This window comes from Callorhinchus milii, unplaced genomic scaffold, assembly GCF_018977255.1.
Source record: "Callorhinchus milii isolate IMCB2004 unplaced genomic scaffold, IMCB_Cmil_1.0 Scaffold4, whole genome shotgun sequence".
Classification (NCBI taxonomy): Eukaryota; Metazoa; Chordata; class Chondrichthyes; order Chimaeriformes; family Callorhinchidae; genus Callorhinchus; species Callorhinchus milii.
Genome location: NW_024704745.1, coordinates 53,492,266 through 53,513,163, shown reverse-complemented (window position 1 = coordinate 53,513,163; position 20,898 = coordinate 53,492,266). Strand labels below are relative to the sequence as shown.

The window sequence follows — 20,898 nt, the reverse complement described above, 5'->3', positions numbered from 1 at the left end:
AGGATGTGTGTTCTGGAGGAATGAGATCAGATGGGCCAAAGGCCCTTCTTCATCTGAACCAATGTTGTGAACTGATGACTTTAGCCTGAAAGTGATAAGGCCAGATATTTTTCCCTTTCTAAGTTTTGCTCCCCTGAAGCCAATGGCTCACTTGCTGTGCTATAATTCTCTTTGAGCGCCGGATGCTCTTTGGTATCTAGCCTATGTTCATTCACCATGGGGGAGCCTATATAGTCAATGAAGGCTATTTTACTTTGATGGCTAAGAATGGAGCTCTTTTTGCAATGCATTCCCATAAGGAAATCCCAGAGTATCGGCTGGTGAACTGGCATTGTAGAGGAACTCTCTACCTCAATCTCTCTGCCTCCCCCATTTTTAATCTAGCTTTCAATCCCACTTTAAAACTTCACTGTGCCTATTTGGTCACATCTCCCCTTCATGAAAGGTGCTGTATAAATGCAACTTGTTGTGGTTGAAGTGTTTCACAAAGATAGAGTAGAAATGTGAGGGTGGAAGAGGTTAATAGGAGAGTGTTGACCAAAGGCATAGTCGAAGGGGTAGATTGTTAGAAAAGTTCTGAAAGTAAAGAGAGAGAGAGAGAGTAAAAGAGAGAGAAAGAGAATGGGTGGTTCATAATGAAAGTGACATTGTAAATCACCAAATCACAAAGGTGCAGAAGAATGAAATCTTGGATAAACCAGGATAACAACAACAACAAAATTACATTTGCATAGCACCTTTCATATCGGGAGGACAACCCAAGGCGCTGGACAGACAGAGTTTCGGACCTGAGGTGGGGGTAAGAGAAAGAATAAAAAAACTTGCAGGGTTGCATATTCTGCACAAGGAGCACAACCCGCAGTGTATCTGAAACCGGTGCAGAAACACGCACCACAGAAAGAGGTGGGATCTTGAGTTGCAATCGGCCCACTGCCTGCCCACTCAGAAGCTATGACACACATCAGGCTGCTAGGAAATCCTGATGCAATTCTCCTGCTGACCTTGGATGGAAATCAAAAGTGAGCCCATGTGCTGGTCAGGTAATGTGAACAAGTGACTGGAACCAGCCTTCTGCACCAACCCTAAGGGTAATCTCATTACTTCGGATCACCCAGACCCTAACTGAATGTGATTTTTACTGGGCTGCAGTACAAATTTGAATGAAGACTTAGTACAGCCTATCAATGATTTATATAGAATCATGCAGCATATAGACTATAGATATGTTCATAGCCCTAGATTTGTGCACCCTTTTAAACATAATTTCATCACACTGAAGCAGAGTTGCATTTGACCACCTGGAATAAAATAGTTCCCTTTCCCCAAGGCAGCTTCATTCGGGATCAGCCCAATTCACTGTAATCCATTCTAATGGTTTACATGCTAATGAGCTCAAATGTCACTAAGATGGACACTAGTACAACAATAACAAAAGCATATTTATATATCGCCCTTCATGTAGGGAGGCATCTCGGAAGCCTAAACAGTGGCAAAGCTTGACACTGAGCTCGAGAGAGAGGGGAGATGACCTTAGACACAGTCGAAGAGGGAGGTCTTCAGGTGTGAACTGAAAACAGGCAAAGAGGGGCCAAGGTGCTGGGATCAAGGCAAAGAGTTCCAAAGTTGCAGGCATAGTTGCTGAGTTCATGGCCACCTATGGTGGAGCGGATGGAAGAAGTGAATGCTCTTTGGTACCATTACATCACATAACAAGAGGTCTGCAGCACTAACTAATGTGGATTGAACAGGCCTTGGGTTTGTGGGAAATTTGATCAATGAAAAGAGAGGTGAGATGGGCATAGGAATTTTCCTGGTTTAATAAAAATGAATTCATAAACCTCAAATATTTACTTTCAGAATCTCTTGAACTCTATCAGTCTTTAAATCCTGCCTTAGAACTTACCTCTTTGACCACGTCCATGCTCACTTCGTCTTTGCCTTGCTGAGGGTCTGACCCTGCCTTTGAACAGCACTCCAAGATATTAAGTTACGTGTGAAGGGTGCTATAAAAATGCAGGGTGTTGGTATTTTAAATTCATGCAATACATAATGCCACATACTAGTTCTTACCAGTATGTAGTTCGGCCAACCTAGTCTGGCCGTGCTTCAGTTCGATGTCAGCAATCTATGCCTGTTCCTTACACCATCAGCTGTGGATCCCTCCAACACATTCATTTTAAAAATGGCAGCGTAGAGTGAAGTGCTGCTCTGCCTCATCAATGTCGACATTTTTTCCCCTCGCTAATCTTTTTTCCCTTCAGTTTGCTCTCTTCTTCTAAAGGCGTTTGACTCCTTTTTCCTTCTGGTGTAGAGTTCCATTGGCTCCAGGCACCCTCTGGTAATTCGCCCAAGGGGCCATTATTTATGTGTGGCACGGATTGTGGACCAGACTATTCAACCAGAGGGCATCACAGCCCAGCTCGATCAGTCTTTGCCCAATGTCTGCACACGCACATGTTTCAACAAAGGTATCAGGATAGCACTCAGGAGTGGCAACCCTAGATGATTTTCTTCTCCCTAACCCATGTGAGATCAGCTAAGTCAGCACAGACTGAGATTTAGGCCATTTGGCAATGGCATGGCCCTTTTCACTTCAACTAATGTTAGGGCGTTTTCATGAGCATGCGCTAATCAAAAAGATCGGGCTACTACATGTAGAGCTCACTGTGCCCCAGTAAACCCTGAAATCACCTCTTCTCAGCAAAAAGTCAATGGTCAAAATATATGGGGAGAAATTCCACCTGGGTGCAGATTAACTTTATTTTGTTAGCATTTCAAAGTGCCCAGAATTTGGCAAATTCTTAAACACAGCCTTCATTTTGAAGCAAGTTTTCTCTAACTTCTTTTAAGAAATACAGAAACCGACTTCAAAGCTAAGACTGAATTTCAAATTTTGCCAAAATTCTGGACTGCTCAAGATGCTACATAAATAAGAGTAAATCCAGACCCAGGTGGAATTTCTCCTCATGCTTTGGGTAGGAACAGTATTGCCATTCCACTGAGCAGTGAAGGAATTCTGGCAGCAACTTTAAACAGCCTGGCCTTAGACGACCGGGCGGTGTTGCATGTTTCAAGGTTGTTTTCATCTCTGGGATTGGGTTTGAATCTGTGGTCTTAGTGTCTAACAATGATCAATATGAAGAACTGGCAGCAAGCACCAATGAGACCTCAAGTTCCATCTAGTCTCAGCCAGTAAGACTATTTTGTTTTTAAGATAGTGGAATCATAGAACCATAAAATATTACAGCACAGAAGGAGGCCATTTGGCCCATCGTGCCTATGCCTGCTCTTTGGAAGACCTACCCAATCAGTCCCACTCCCCCGCTCTTTCCCCGTAGTCCTGCAAATTTTTCTTTTTCAAGTACCTATCCAATTATGAGTGAATTTAAATTATTTCAAAATTTCTGTGAGAGCTTTTCAAACTAAAGTGGTCTCATAGGCTAAGACTGGGTGGGATTTGGAGTGTTTGATCTAGTTTTCTGCAATGAAAACTCAGAACTGAAATGCATGAACGATGTTAGTGTAGAAGTATTAGTACTATCACTACCATGCCTTTGAGCCACTGATGATTTCTGACACTGCTACACTTCTAATAAATAATAAATATAAATCATAGACACACAGACTTTCATACTCAACTCATACTTCACAGAAAAATCTATCAGCTCGCTAATTTTATCTTTTCACTAAACCACAAACTGGCATTAAACACAACAACTTGCGTTCATATAATGGCCTTCACAAGGGTCAGTGTCTTGTAGTGATTACTCGTGTGGTGTATAAACATCTCCATGGACTAGCTGAGGCTTAAGGCTTGTTTTTGTGTTGTAGCTATGAAACTCTACGTAACGTACTACAGGAGTTTTTACTGAGAGGTTGTAGGGGAAGACACAAATACACAAACACGTTCAAACACTAACAAATACACAATCGCTCAACTTCATAGTATATCCTGTGAAGCGCTTTGAAACGTCCTCTACAACAAGTGGATTCCTCAGAATCCCAAGCTGCTTATGATGTATTTTAATGCATCACATTCACAGACATCAGTGTGGCTGGAGAGATATTAGAGAATGTCTGTGTTGATGTTATAAAAAGGCTGCACTGTAGTACACCTCAGGGGAGTGGGCTTGGGCGATTGCACTGTTCAAGTACAGGCTTGGATTTCCAAAGCGTCATTTTCATTCAATTTCTAGCACACAGGTTGTCAGCCATTCACAAACCTCCCGACATGCCTGCATGTCAGCATAATTGAAATACATCTGATCTTTCAACATCAAAGGATGGAGCCACCTTAACTCTTCCCATTTGACCCTCCACCTTGCTCTTTCTTTACAAATCGCACCTGAAATGTTTCCTCTTCATCCGTGCCTATGGTCATCTTTCCTTTCTCCCTGGTTCAAAATCAAACTCAATCATGGTTCAGTGCTACTAGACGCTACCTCGTATAAAGGGTACCATATAAATGCAAATTGCCATTGGTTGAATCTGGCACTAGCTTAATATATACAGGATATATACATGCCTATATAAACGCATATACAGAAAATTGTGTATCTTTGAGAAGGAGGGGGAATAAATAATGCTGAGAGATTTGAAACAGGATAACATACCTGCCGGTGTTGGGACAGCGAATACTGCAGTCCTGAAGGCTGTTGGTTTTGTTGCATCTTCTGCAGCAGTATCTTCTGTTGTAGTGTTATGGGAATGCTCTGTGCCCGTTGCAGAGCCTGGTTCTGGAGGTGCCCCGACTGCGAGGGTGGTGGCTGCTGCTGCATCGGTGCGGAAGGCTGCTGCTGCTGTGTGTAATGCAATACAGAAGATTTGTTCTGGGATCCCAACATGGCAGGGATCTGTTGGCCTGGCTCTGGGTCAAAGTGAGACAAAGGTTTGGTGTTATTGTACGAAAACTGATCCGGCGATGCAGAGTTAGTATTCATCAGGCTACGGTTTATGCTGTGTGGCTGCTGCTGCTGATGACTCATGATATCCATGTGGCCAGTCTGTGCAGGAGCCTTGTAGGGGTAGTTATTTATGTTTTTTGTCTGACCGCTGTTGGTTGACACCCCGGTGAGCATCGGGTTCTGGGGGCTAAAGGGTTGTTGGTGGAGGGAGGGACTCGTGATCTTCTCTTGGCCAAAGCTTCCTGGAGCAGGGCCTGGTGGTGGAGCAGGCGGCCAGTTAGCTGCTTGATTTTGCTGCTGGTGTTGCAGCATCGCGTGCTGCTGCCGATTATCCGCGATCTTTTTCAGCTGCTGCGCATGAGACAGGTCGTGCCAGTTGGACAATCCTCGGTTCGCTGCAGACGTCAAAGATTGCTGAGGCTGGTTCTGAGTTTGAGGCGTCGAGGAGATGGGTGACGGAACTGATATAACTGCATTCGCCATGGAATATGGTGGTCCTGCAGAAGGGGGCCGCACTTGGGGTGACCCTACGGGTGCCTGAGTGAAACCTGGCGAGTACTCAGTTTTTACGACAGTATTTTCCAACTGTGAGGGAGGTTTTGGGGTACTGCTCTGGCTTCTCTGCACGAGGTCCATGTTGAACGATTCCTCATTCCTGATGCTTGGGTTCAACATGTTGTCCAAGTCAATGTCACTCAGTGGAGGGACGCCTGACATGTTTGTCAGTTCATCAAACAAGTCCTGCAAATCCGGATCAAATAAGTGCATTCCTATATCATCTTTGGAATCAAATAACATACTGTTGTTGGAGATTTGGTTGTTTAAATGCTCACTGCAGGAGACACTCTCCACTGGCTCCTGTTTCATCTCTTTGTTGAGTGGCATGCTGAAGCCAGAACTGATATCTCCACCGTTGGCTTGGGTGTTTCCTATCAAGCCACTGTCTTTTCCTTGGGTCCCAGGTCCCATAGTGACCGAGCCCTGCATTGTTTGGCCTTGCCCATTGCTGAGCGGATGCCCACTTTGGCTCACTGCAAGACTGCCCTCGTCCACTCGCATTCTTTTAATGTCCATCGTGAAAGTCCCGTCTGAGATGCCATTTTGTCTGTCAGTTCTGATAGGTGAACTGTTTCCTTCCAGCTTCCTCTTTATGGAACCCTGTAACTAAAAGAAGGAAATTGCATTAAGCCTTTGTTAGCTCCAAATAGTCACAGATACACATATATAAGATACCAATCCTGGCAATAATTCACTTCCAGTAACTGTCTGGTTAAAATTGGGAAGGTCCCAAGTTCAATGTCAATCCGTGCCAAGTTTCCTGATCTAACAAGGGTTAACTGTAGGGGGCATCACAACGATTTAGCACCCTGGATTTGGGAGGAGAAAATTAGTCAGCGTCCACACTCCTGATTGCTACCCATTGACCAGTACTGGAGGTAGAAATGTATAGATGCCAGGTTAAGTCAGGATCTCTGCCTCTCCCTTATGATCAGAAAGCTCACAATCAGCTGGCTGACACGCCTATGGTAAGTAACCTCCCCTTTCTCCCTTGGCGCTCAGCAAGAGAAAAAGGAGAGGTTACCATAGGCGTGGACGAAGAGGAAATATCTTCAGGTGCAATTTAAAAACGAATAAAGAGGGAGCAAGGCAGAGGGATAGAGGGCAGGGAGTTCAAAGGTTCAGAGCATAGTGGCTGAAACTCACTGACGAGGATGGGAGAAACACAAGTCTAGGCTGTCGCTCCATTGCAGTGCTGGGAGTGTGCTGCATTGTTGGAGATACCCACAAATGGCCATATTGAAATAAAGTCCTGTCTGCCTGCTCAGGTGGACATTAGAAATCCCATGACATTTTTGGAAAAGAGAAGGGAGTTTCTCCAGGCGTTCGGGCGAACAATTTCCCCAGATAAGATTGGTCATTCACTTAATGGCTGTTTGTGGGAAATTGCTGCTCTTAAATTGGCTGTCGCATTTGTCTACAAATACACATCCACTTAGGGAAACTTTGTGAAGCATTCCAAAACATTCTGAATGCTATAGTCGCTGAACCAAATGTAAGGATTATTAATATTGCTATAGAATTGGAAAAATGACAGGTAGATTTTCTGATACTTCCAAATCAGGCTGCTTACAGCAACAACAACATGCATTTATATAGCACCCTCTACGTCGGTAGCAACCCGGAGCACTTATAATATAATAATAATATAATCCTTGCATTTGATATAGCGCTTTTCACATCTTCTGGACGTTTCAAAGTGCTTCACAGAATATACTGTAAAGTGAATTGACTGTATATTTGTGGGCGAAACGCGGCAGCCAATTGCGCACAGTAGTGTTCCACAGATAGTCGTGGATTGAAAATGAACAATTTTTTTTTCTTTTGGAGGGATTATTATTATTCGGCTTGTGAAGTAAGGAAACTTGCCCAAGGTTTCGCCCTGCCTGGAATTGAACCCAGGTGTCTCACTTGCAAGGCGAGTGCTCTAACCACTGAGTTACAGGACTCCACTTATTCTCTGTTAGTCAGAGCACTAGCCTCTCAAAAGGCTAGAATGGTTCAGAGGTATTGAGAGCTTACAGTATCTAAGCTGTTCGCAATGCAATATATACATTACTAGGATTACAAGTGAGCCATGCTCTCAAGAGCCATGGGGAAAATTTATGTAACAATGGTAATCCTTTAGGCATTTCTGTCATCTCTAACAGTACATACAATGAGTCAGTGCAATAATGCCAGCAAAGAAATCACAATCACTAAGAATTAAACTACAACAAGCTACTCACAATCCTCTGAATTCTTCAGATGCAAATACTTCCATATACAACATACACTTTGATTCCCGTATGTTTTCAGAGCTTTTCAGTCATTATACTCAGATGATGATAACACAGCAATGTTTTGCTTGTTAACATTTCTTTCATATTAACTTTGGCAACTAAATCAAATACTATTTTGGGTTCCTTCCTCTCTGCCACCCCGCCATCCCGGATTTCTACCAATGTAACTGCTGATGACACCTTTACATTGTGGATCTGCTCTCAGTACCGACCGATCATATCAACAAGGTTAAACTGCTGATTTTGCAGAGCTAATAATAATAATAATAATCCTTGCATTTGATATAGCGCTTTTCACGTCGGGAGGACATCCCAAAGCGCTTGACAGAACACACTGTAAAGTGAATTGACTGTATATATGTGGGCGAACGCAGCCAATTGCGCACAGCAATGTCCCACAAACAGTCGTAGAAATGTCCCGTAAACAGTCTAGTCCTAGAGAGCACCACCAAAACTCCAGCTCAATGACAATGAGTTACATGTATCACTCTTCACATCAGTTAAAGTCTTGGAGCACTTGTGACTACAAAAACAACAACAACAAAATTATATTTGTATAGCGCCTTTCATGTCGGGAGGGCGTCCCAAGGAGCTGGACAGTCAGTGTTTCGGACCCGAGCTGGGGGGACTAAGGAGTAATCCACCGATAGTAACATAGAAAAGCAACAACACAAAGAGGCTATTTTGCTCATTGAGACGGTTCTAACAGTTTATTAGATCTTGGCAGATTTTAGATGAAAAGAGAATGAATTTATCCACCAGAAGAGACGTCACTAAATGGTCATTCGCCTTCTGACATTGAAGCATTGTGTGTTGTTTCAATGTGATAATGTGCTATAAACTGCAAATTCTTCCAGTCTATGTTCTTTGTTTACAATCCCTTTGATTCTGCCTTCTGCCTTCCAATGTAAGTTTTCATAGGAGGATGTTTCAAAGTGTTTCACAGGATTGTGGTAGAATGTAATGTGCTTGTATTTCTTAGGCAAATTCAATAGCCAATTTGCACATAGAACAAATTTATATGTGGAATTGTTGGCCAGGACACCGAAAAAAATTCAGTTTCTTTTCAAAAAGTGCCATGGAATCTTTAACATCCATCTGAACAGGCAAACAAGATCTTGGTTTAATGTCTCATAGGAAGGCAGCGTCTTTGATAATACAAGTGCTCTCCCAACTCCACGGTGTGAGTTTAATGTCCCAATGTGGAGCTTGAACCCATGAAAGAGTAAGAGTTCTACCAACTGAGCTTGGCTGACACCTTTTTAAAGCCTAATTTGGTTGATGATTTTACCATTTTCTGTTTAAATGACAAACTCTTTTCAACAACTGGCTGGGAGGAGTTATCACGTTCAGCAGCAGAGGAAAGCTGAATTAATGCGATTGCAATGATTGATCACTGAAGAACACTGCCTTAACAACTGCACTTCTACGGATGTTAAATTAGCTTCCTCAAGCTAGCAGGTTATGGAACTTCTCCAAGTCTACAAAAATATTCACTAAAAAAAACATATATACACAGAATGAGACAGCTGACATTGAAGTTAATCATAATTCTTTGAAGCACTTTGATTTGTGAAAAAAAAGGTTCTGGTGGCGAGACTCCCTCTTTGAACATGAGTGTTTTCCAGTGGAAAATCAAGAAAAACATTAGAAAAGGAAAGGACAGTTAATCCAAGTTGGGCCAGAATGCACCAACATGCAGCATGAACAAATTCATCCCGGCAGACTGCTGGCAAGCTCTGCTTTATGTATTGTTCCTGCCCAGTAGTGTAACAGTAATAAGCAGTTTAAATGGAGAATCGTCACCAGATAGAGAAACATAGAAATGTTCTGCACAAAGGGGAGCCATTCAGCCGATCGCGACCGTGCTATTAATAACAATAATAATCCTTGCATTTAATATAACGCCTTATCATGTCTTCAAGACGTCTTAAAGCGCTTCAAAGAATATACTGTAAAGTGAATTGACTGTATATTTTGTGGGTGAAACACGGCAGCCAATTGCGCACAGAAGTGTCCCACAAACAATCATGAATTGAGTGACCAAATATTTATTTACTTTCGAAGGGATTATTACCCTGGAAAAGCAATCTGACAATCAACTAACAACTGGGTTCCTACTTACTGCAGGGTAAACAGAGGCATGTGGAGTAAGGAAACTTGCCTAACGTTTCTGTTGCTACCCAGAAAAATGCAATTAACAGATATAAGTTTATCGTCTGTTGGCAGTGAGAATTGTTCATTTGCACTATCCTCAATGGTTTGATAGCCTGCCCATACTCAGAGATCGAGTAGTGTACTTCACTAATACAGTACAGCCATGTTATACCATGGTAGTTGGGGTCCATAAAATGCCAACAACACTAATAACTGGGTTGGTAACTATAAAGGTCAGTGGTCAAGCATAGGGTTCCTGCAAGCAGCCATGATGTAGTTCCAGGTACGAGCAACATTCTACATTAGCAACTCTAGCTGTCATGCATTCTAGTGAATGCTTTTTTGACCCCATCTCTCAGTTCACACAGCTTTCAGGAATAGGGTAACTTTTACCTGGCAGATTTCCCCCCTTTACCTGGCAGAGTTCCTGTAGCCCAGGATTATGAGACCACACTTAACATGCAGAGTAATTCTGTCCACACCAGGAAATGAACCTGTGGGACAACACTAGCTGCATTGAGCTATCGTACCATTAGGGGAGCTCTTGTGTTAAAAGTTGTCTTTGTTGCATAAAGTGGCACAAAATGGAATCAAGTGACACCTCAAATAATTTCTGCTTCAAAACATTCATTCAGAAACTCTAGGCTACATCCATTTAAAAGAGATTTCATTACATAATACAAATGATAAGGCATTAATTTTTGGGTGCTTGCTGACATATTGGCTTTCATTGCCTGGTGACTAGGTATATGGCACTGCTCTTTCTATCTATTGCATGGGTCCACAGTGAAATGAATGGTCAATCTTAACTCAGCTCCTAACTAGCACATGTCCACTGTGCACAGCTTCCCATAACTCAACGTTGGGTTGCATTAAATTGAAAAGTCAATGACAGTATGCGAGAAATGGAAACGTCATAAGCCTATTAAGAGGGACATTATTTAAGGTGTCACTTGAAAGAAGCAGACCTCTGAGGACAAATTTATGTAGCATTGTTGGGCTGTATAGAGAGGGCTTCACTCTGAGTCTAACCAATGCAACAACTCACCTGAGAGTGCCTTTGATGCTCACACTGGACATATGCACAATTGTAGCGCTGACATGCCTCCTTTTAGAAAGCAATTCAAACCAGAGCCCATCACTGCTGTACAGTAGCAAGGCTTAAGGACCTATTGTACATGTTTAAAGACAATACAAAGCCTGTGTCGCAATCCAGTAAGCAGACTAGATAAAAAACACAGGCTTCACATCGCCATCAGCCAGGAGAAAGGCTGGTACATATATATATATATATATATATATGTGTGAGTCACGCCTACTATATTGAAAGGAATGTGAAAGATGAAAAATGCAACTCTCAGGGTAAGATCCCGTTTCTCTTCTGGAAAGGCATCATGTGGCATTGCGAGGCAACTTTTTGCTGCAGTTTGGCTCAGTTGTTAGCCCTCTTGACTTTGGATCGTAAAGTTGTGTGTTCGAGTGCCACACCAAAATGTGAGCTCTTAATCAAGTTTGACACTGACAGTGCAGCACTGAGAAACTGTTCTATTGTCAAAGGTCCTGTCCTTTACATGTGATGTTAAACTCAGGTCCTGTCTGTCTATGCTGATAGTTCAAGTGGACATTAAAGATTCCAAGGTATTATTTTGAAAGAAAGCAGTGTCCTAGCAAATATTCTTCAAAAAGAAAATCAATCAGTCACACACTTCAGTACATTTTGTGGGACTTTGCTGGTACACATCAGCTGCTGTATTAAAACCACTCACTAAAATTGATCTGTTAATTAGCACTGATGGTGTTAATTAAAAATCTTTGACTAAAATGTCCAGTTAATGTGTTAAATTATTGACAAGTCCCTAAACGGCTAACCCTTCCAAATGGTGACACCCAGAAACCAGCCCCGTCACACACAAAAGTGCCAGTTAACAAGATATTGGCTTAACTAAACAGTATTGTTTTCAGTAAACCCAGATCAATACTTTAGGATGTATCATGATAGTAGAAGAGGACACAGGTTTAGATTGTTAAAGGGCAATCTCAGAACAGATACCAGAAAGCTTTTCGCTGTGCAGAGGGTAATCAACGACTGGAACAAATTGCCAGGAAGGATGGCAGAGGCTGGGGCATTGCTTAAAAAGCAGCTTGAAACAGTGATGGGGGGCTGGTAGAATGGGTGTTCTGGAGGGATGAGATTAGATAGGCCAAACGGCTTTCTTCATTCAGAACAATCTTGTGATCTTGTAAATGACAGCCCAATGGAACATCTGTGAGCTGGCAGTCTGGTGCGTTGTGCAGCCAGCTTCTGGGTATAACTATTATGAATAATTTCTGGGGTGGATGGGGGAGAATGATGTCTATAGATGCGGGCTGTTTGCTGCAGCACCCATGGGGCCCCATTACAAATTCACCATTTTGTTACTTATTATTTTTTTAAAAAATTAGAGGAATGCTTTGTTTAAAAAAATTGGGGGGTTCCATTTGGTAAAACTCTAATACAATTTACATTTATATGGCACTTTCAACAACAACTTGCATTGAGACAGCGCACTTCACACAGGGTAGGGTCCCAGAGGGTTTCATCTGTCAAAGTGGTTTACACAGCTGACTAAGCACCTGAGCCAAGGAGGGAGCAGGATAGAGGAGGTGGGGGAGAAAAGTAAAGTCAAAGAGATAAGTCCAAAGGCTGATTCAAGCTGAGTTTTTGACAGTTGCTTTTCCAGGAATTGAGCTCAGTCAAAAATACTTTTTTAACATGACAGAACTACTCCTTTAAGGCAGCATGATTAATTTCACACGCCGCAAGATCAGCCCCTCCCCCTCTCCCTCCTATGACCTTTCTCATTACTGTTCAGAGGGCCTTTGGCAGGGTTTGCCAAACTGGTGAAAATTTCACTTTGAGAAGGAAGCAGGAGCAGAGCTTAAGGAGCTATTGTCACCAGCCAGGAATGCCTCAACCCAGCCGTGTAGTCTGCACTCTCCAGCAAGGCGACAGACAGACAGCAAGTGCACCACAATCATTTCAGAAATGATTTACTGGCTTATCATGTGAAGTGTTTAAACAGTGCGATCTTTGATAGGAACTTTCAGCAGAACATTGCAAAACTTCAAAAACAATAATGGCACTGAAAAAACGAAGAGGCAGTCTCCTCTGATAGCTCAGTGGCTCAATTCACCACCGCACACAAAACACACAGTCCCTTCACTTTAAAGATCACCCTATGAAGTGCTTTGAGACGTCCTCTTGACATGAAAGGTGCTATATCAAATGTAAGGATTATTATTATTACCATCATTCGTGGAGCCCTGTAGCTCAGTGGTTAGAGCACTAACCTCGCAAGCGAGAGATCTGGGTTCTATTCTCGGCAGGACGAAATGTTGGGCAAGTTTCCTTACTCCACATGCCTCTGTTTACCTAGCAGTAAGTAGGAATCCGGCTGTTAGTCGATTGGTGGATTGCTTTCCGGGGACAATAATCCCTCAAGAAAAACACAATAATAATTTGGCCACTCAATCCACGACTGTTTGTGGGACACTGCTGTGTGCAATTGGCTGCTGCGTTTCGCCCACAAATATACAGTCAATTCACTTTACAGTATATTCTGTGAAGAACTTTAAGACGTCTAGAAGACATGAAAAGCGCCATATCAAATGCAAGGATTATTATTATTATTCAATCCCTGACCTAGGTTGAGTTTGTTGACCTCAGCTAAGGCACCAGTGGGAAATGATACTTGTCCTCAGACACCCTCGGGAAGCCAGAATTCCTGCTCCTGCTATCTTGTAACCCCTTGCTAGAAAGTGCTGGAGTGTGAATATTGGGGAGTTGCAACAGGATTTCAATCAGCTCTGATGCCCTCCGTTAGATGAACACCTCACTGTTTGGCTCGAACATGTGGAGTGGCTACTCAGCCAAGGTACCAGACAGAGACTGACAGCACCTGGAGAACTGTACCTAGCAGCATCCAACGTATTCAAGAGAAGAGAGAAACTCGGAGGAAAATGTTTTAAAGACTATCAACAACAACAACAAGATTCCATTTATAAAGCGCCTTTCACGTCAGGAGGACGTCCCAAGGCGCTGCACATCGTATACACTGTCCATGATGAACACAGAGACGGTTATTGGTAACTGCACAGCCAGGTTTAAGAGGTTACCATAGTGTCTGGTTTGCTCTCAGCATGATGCAGCGTTCCTTTGAGTGGCTGAAAGTACAATCAGTTGGACTTTAGAATCTAATTCACGCTGCTGAGTGTTTGAGTAATCTCAGCTCTTTGTTGCAAACCAGGAACCTGCCCTCCAGGTTCTGCTCCCAGGGGTGAACCACCTACATACAGAAAACCCAACACACAAAGTACAAGTTGAAAATTAGCTGTGCATCATCATTTCTAACAAAACTACATTGTGCACTGCTTAGTGGTGCTTCATAATCTGGCCTGAAAGACTCTTATGAATCAAATATACACACAAGGTTCTCTGTTACTCTTGTACAACACAGATACCAGAAATCACTTGTTTGTGGAAAGCTGCTATTCGGCCTAGCGCTGTCAAAATCTTTCTGATGCGAGGTCAAAGTGACCTTGGAAAGATTCACAGTCTATAAATCTGAGTTTAACCACAGCTTCACAGATCTTCAAGGACAATTCCCATTTCCCCTGAGGATAGAGGGAGGGAGTGGGTTACCATGAGAAGTTATTTTTATTTTGTGTTATAATGAGGACATACAAAATAATATTTTTGTTTCTCATGAGGATTTTATTTTTAATTTTTCAAGGAATGTGAAGGAGAACGGGGCATAATGACCTTTGTCTTGTGGGCTTGGGCCCTGAGGATCTCTGACAATGCCACCTTTTAAACTGGTGGAAAGTTCACTTTGAAGAGAAAATGGTAATCCCTACTGTCCTGGCTGCTCCCTTCACTCAGCAGATATTGACATGCTTCATGTCCACCACCCTACCCACCCCACCATCAGCAGTCAGGCTTTCAACCTATCTACCCCTTCTCTCTGGAACTCCTTTCCCAAATGCCTCCGCCTCATTCCCTCCCTCACCTCTTTGATGGTCCGTTTCAAGACCTTTTTCTTTGTCCACAACTTTGGTCATCTTTTCCCTCCCCACACCCCTTGTCTCCCACTCCCAGGTTGGTGGCAAGCCAGTCCTGTCAAGCACCTTGGATACATCCTCCCGATGCAAAAGGTACTAAACAAATGCAAATTTGCATAGTCTACCCTGTGAAATTCTCTGAAAGATCTGTATCAAATGCAAGGAATTTAATTTTTAAAACCAAATCACTGGGAATACCCGGATGACTCTTCCTCTCAAGAGGAATCGAGCCTCCTCTGCACAGACTGTAGCTCCATCACATGTCTATTACTAGAGTTAGTGTGTCAGCCTGGCACAGTGGTAGCATTTTCGCCTTTGAGTCAGTGGGTTCAATTTCCAAGTCAGGACTTGGAATCACATAGTCTAAGCTGACATTCCATTGCAGTGCTGGCGATGTGTTGCGTTGTCGGCGGTTCCGTCCTTTGGATGAGACGTTAAACCGAGGTCTCCTCTGCTTGTTCAGGTGGATGTTGAAGACCTCTTAACACTATTCGAAAAGAGAAGGGAGTTTCTCCCAGTGTCCGAGTCAACAATCCCTCAAATAAAATGGCTGTTTGTGAGCCATTCCTATGCATAACTCGCAGCTGCGTTTCATCCACAAAATACACAGTCAGTCCACTTTGCAGCATATGTGGAGAATTTTGAGACATCACAACAATGTGATAAGTTGCTACATCAAATGCAAGGTTGATTATTATTGATTTTCTACTGTATTTCATAACAGAAAAATTACTGGAGCTAGCGAGCCATGACATTTGACACCTTTCTGATACTGTGATAGAGAATGCACCATGTGGGGATATGGGTACCAAATGTATTTTACTGGAGGTGTATTCAACTCAAAGCCTGGTGGTGGAGGGAGTTATCTGTCAGCACACTGAGACATTGGTTAGAGAAACAAAGGCAAACTGCCCCAATGGCTACGTAAAACCTCTGACCCTGGTTGATTCCCCAGAGTCAGCTGATGTTGGTTCGGGCAACAATTGTAAGTGTTACAGTTGTTCAAAAAACTACCTTTTAAATGTAAACTTTAAAAGTATCATATTTAGCCGTAGTGTTAATAACATACACTGATGCATTACAATTTTCTCCTTTGCTTCAATGACAATTGCAAGGCTGAGGATTTCCATCCTTCAAAAAGAAGAATGAAATGCTTCGGATCATAGTAGGCCCCCCCAATTGGAAAGGAGGCAGCAGCTCTGATCGATGGAGGACAAGGAAATGTGAATGGGTTGGAGCATTCCTGCTGGCTGCAGTCATGGCATGCATAAATCAACTCACTGTCAACTCACTGGCTGACCCCAGCCATATGCAAGTCTCACTTCGATTGAGAGACCTTCAGTGCTTAGCCCTGAGCAGGTCAATCAGCTCCTATCCCCCTTTCATAAATGCTTGAAGGTTCTTTATTTGAAAACAACACCAGCCCGTTTATTTTTCATGATAACCTTTTATCTTACATTTAGTGGTGCTTAAGATACTATCACTGCTTGAGCATGCAAACTGAACAGCTTAAAGCACAACAATTCAGGCAGTATCCAATTTCCAAAAGGGAGCCTCTCCTGATCTTTAATGTAAAGTGAAAATAAAGACCTAAAGTAAGTGCTGTTGGCGGATTGTGTGTGTGTGTGGACTTTGCTTGGTGTGTTTGCCTGTAGTGTCTCCCACTGTCAAATAGCCACAGCAGTTCATCGTCTGGGCTCACACTTAAAAGAATGGAGACTTGGATGAGGTACTGAAGAGCAGGCAATGCCTGTGAAACAAATTGATTGATGTTTTCAGGGCAGGAAAACTAGAGAATATTAGGGGGAGAAAAGGACAAAAGACTTTGGGGACAATGGAAGATTTTTTCTGTTGCATGAGAGCAAAGCAAAGAAATGAAAGTACAACAGAATTAAAAACAAGTCCTTTATGACAGTATACATGCAACGTAAATCTATAGTAAACATCACCGGTAACCGTTTCAGCACAAGGCAAATCCTGAAAATTATTTTTGACCAGTTTTGAATTCAGTACCATCTGTTACCTGATCACCAATCTGTATAGAGTTGACTAGTGGATGTCAAAGTCATTAATGCATATAAGAAACAAATTGGGCAGACAACCAGTGCTAAATAAATGTAAAAGTGTATGGGAAAGAGCCAAGAGAATGGAAATAAACAGATATCTCTTACAAGGAGCCAATACAGACACGATAGACCTAATGACCTCCTTCTGTTCTAAATTTCTACATTTCCAAATTAAAATTGTTCATTATTTTACAAGTTGAAATTCTGAAAGCAGTCTATGTGGGCAAACAAGGTAGCTTTCAAACACAGCCTGAGCTTAGAATGTCGACTGCTCTTTAACCAACAGTAAATTGGTTTGCCTCTCCTTTCCTAAAGTTGGTGACTCAGTATTCTGTGAATGTTAGATGGATAGTCAGTGTCAGCTGTCTGTGTGACCATGGGCATGGGGGCGGGAGAGAAAGAGAAATCGAAACAGTGTCCAAGCCTCTCCTCATTCAACATCTATGCACACTCACTTTCCAGCGTGGTCACTGAGTCACAATCAGGAGATGGAAACCATGGCTGACATTTTTTACCCCCATCCCTAGTCCAACTACCACGTGACCTACTGACAGTCCAGAGATCAGCTAACTCAGCCCAGGAGAGAAACCATGGCTGGCCCGCTCCAGGCTGTATGGCTCAGTTCCACATTGGGCAGAGTCTGTACCAACTGAACAGTAGAATCTTTATGCCGTGGCATTTGAACAGGGCCCAGACTTCTTAAATCGCTCTTCAGTGTGAGCTCTGCATGGATTTTACAACACTACGACAGTCAGTCACAACACTTGGGGTGATGGTGTGGTGATTGGGGACGATTTTTGCCACAAGAATCATATTGGGGACGAAAGTGAAAATCAAGCTAATCACTGTGTACAGTGCTTTAAGTGACTTGGGTGGTTTCCTAATGTCGAGGATGGCAGCTGTCCAGATGAAAGGTGCATGTTGATCAGAATAATGAAATCAACATTCAGTGGAGTCCTGTAGCTCAGTGGTTAGAGCACTCGCCTCGCAAGCATGAGACCTCGGTTCGATTCCTGGCAGGGCAAAACCTTGGGCAAGGTTTCCTTACTCCAGATGCCTAATAATAATCCCTCAAGAAAAAAATAAATAAAACAGATAAATAATAATTTGGTCACTCAATCCATGACTGTGCGTGGGACACTGCTGTGCGCAATTAGCTGCCTCGTTTCGCCCACACATATGCAGTCAATTCACTTTATTCACTATATTCTGTGAAGCGCTATATCAAATGTACGGATTATTATTTATGACTATTCAGCAGAGGTTGGACTGTTGAGAACATGACATCCTCTAGACACCGACAGCAACACTGATGTTTAGTTCAGGCCTCCAGGAAACAACTGTACTCCAACCGCTGTATGTGTGTCAGTGTGTGCACATACAGCATGGCGGGGAAGAGGGAAACAAGTGAAGTGTTGGAGTTGTCGTACTTTAGATTAGACATTAAACTGAGGTCCCATCTGTTTTCAGGTGGATGTTAAAAATCCCATGGCATTATTTGAAAAGAGATGAGTTTCTTCCACTGTCCTGGCCAACAATCCTCAGATTAAATTAGTCACTCACTTCATGGCTGTTTATGGGATAATGCTCTGGGCAAATTGCCTGCCATGTTTGCCTACAAATAGACAGATGTCTTGATGACATAAGGTGCTGTATCAAATGCAAGGATTATTATATAAAACCAAGATCCTGTCTGCCTGTGCTTCATTTGGACACAATTTGAATAGAGAAGGGAGTCTCTCCTGATACACTGGTTAAAAATCCTCCAAATAAAATTGGGAGTTTTTGCCTCGTGACAGTGAGTGGAATATCACTGCGTGCTAAATAACTATGGGGTTTGCCTACAAAAAAAGTTACTACATTTACAGTAATTAATCCAAAGTACTTTGAAACCCTTTGAAGTGATTATATGTTTTTTCCTGCTTTAACTTTTTCTTACTGTAATCTCAGGCACTGATTGTAAATGGGAAATACTAAATGTGTAGTCTCCGCCGTCAGACACCACCTCATCTGCATACAGTTCTTCTCAACCTGCATGCGTCAGAATCATTTCCAACCCAAGACCAGCAAAACCCAGCTGTACACCCACAACCCCTTTCACTCACTTGACGGTGTCTCAGTGGAGCTTGGGTGATTACACTGTATCTTACGCTAGTGCCTTTCCGTGGCTCTCTGGGAAATTCCCACAAAGGTTGACTCAACAGCTCCTTTCACACAGTACAAAATAAATGAGAAAGGCTTTTTAAAAATCACTTTCATGGTTTACTGGACTTTCCCAACCGAGTAACAGTGTTGGGCCAGTCTGATTGTGAACAAGAATCAACGAAAGCTTCACACTTACATACAACAAAACACGCGCCAATGTGCTCCTCCCTCTGTCAGTGTGGTCTTGTAGGAATTTCCAAAGTCCCTTAAATCCAACAAACAACCCAAATGACTGACACTAGAGCTGTGTGTTTCTGACAACATGCCTCCAAAACAAACAGGAAGCTGAGACAGCTACTTTCTTAGCAGGTCCCATTATATGTTTATTTTTGAATGCTCTTTGTCAAGTAATGGTGCAGCAAATAACATTTGATTTTTCCTTCTTACCCCTACCCCCTCCCATTTCAAACATTTTCTCCTCCTCTCCTGAAGACTCCGATTCAAGCTGGGCTATTATTTCACGTGCTCCACCTGCACTCCAGTACCTCATCCAAATTCCATATTTGAGTTGGGCAGAGTGTGTCAGGACCTTATTTGACTGTTAGGGCTATCACAGCGGAGCCTGACTTCCACATCACAAGACAGGTTCGGATGAAGACCCTTTGGTCCGTTTGATTTCATGCTTCTAGAATACCCACCCTATTCTCTACCCAGCACAGTATCAAGTATTTTTTAAAATGAGTCCAGTACCTGGCCTCAACTATACAACTTGTTTTTGTTGTTAGTTACTCACTGGGTAAATAAATACTGTGCCTGGGTCTTATACTGAAGGCATCTAGATCCACCTATTCTGCGAGAGATATCAAGAAAGGAAATGGGGAATGCCAGCCACCTCTGGCTACATCCGTGTAGCTGGTTGAAGCGGAAAATGAAGAGGCCCAGAGTACGGGGTTTAACCGACTGGGAAACCATGTGTACTGGTAAGAGAAGAGGCAGTGAGGTGAGCGTTATAATGCAGAAAAATTATTAACAATGCAATTTACATTTATATAGTCCTGTACCTTAGTGGTCAGATCACTCGTTTTGCAAGCGAGAGGACCTGGGTTCGATTCCCGGGAAGGGCAAAACATTGGGCATTTCCTTACTCCACACGCCTCTGTTTACTAGAAGTAAATAGGAACCTGGTTGTTAGTTGATTGTCGGATGGCTTTTCTGGGGATAATAATTACTTAAAAATGTTTTTCAAAAATTGGTCGCTCAATCCACACCTGTTTGTTGGACACTGCTATGCACAATTGACTTCTGCATTTCACTCACAAAATATACAGTCAATTCACTCTACAGTATATTCTTTGAAGAACTTTGAGACATCTCAAAGACATGATAAGGCGCTAAATCAAATGCAAGGATTATTATTATAGCACCTTTAACATGGAACCAAACAATAAACTTTTTATTTTAAAAAGCAGCAATTTAACAGTCCTGTAATGGATATAATATAAATATATCCTTGCATTTGATACAGCCTTTCAGGTAGGGAGGATGTCTCAAAGCGTTTTACAGGTTTTATTGAGAAGTGTGGTCAGTGATTGTGTATTTTATAGGCAAATGCACTGACCTTCTGTCAAGGGAAATGAGTGTTAAAGAGAAAGGAGTTTAAAAAGGAACATGTGGTAAGATATCAAC

The 20,898-nt window shown here is 42.6% G+C and overlaps 1 protein-coding gene across 1 annotated transcript in view; it reads right to left on the bottom strand.

Annotated features, from left to right (window-relative positions):
• zmp:0000001236 (mastermind-like protein 2) overlaps positions 1–20,898 on the bottom strand; it is a 226,838-nt gene that overhangs the window by 49,277 nt on the left and 156,663 nt on the right. Inside the window, exon 2 of the mRNA XM_007901941.2 lies at positions 4,614–6,068. Coding sequence (XP_007900132.2) covers positions 4,614–6,068 — 1,455 coding nt within the window. The remainder of the gene's footprint in view (positions 1–4,613; positions 6,069–20,898) is intronic.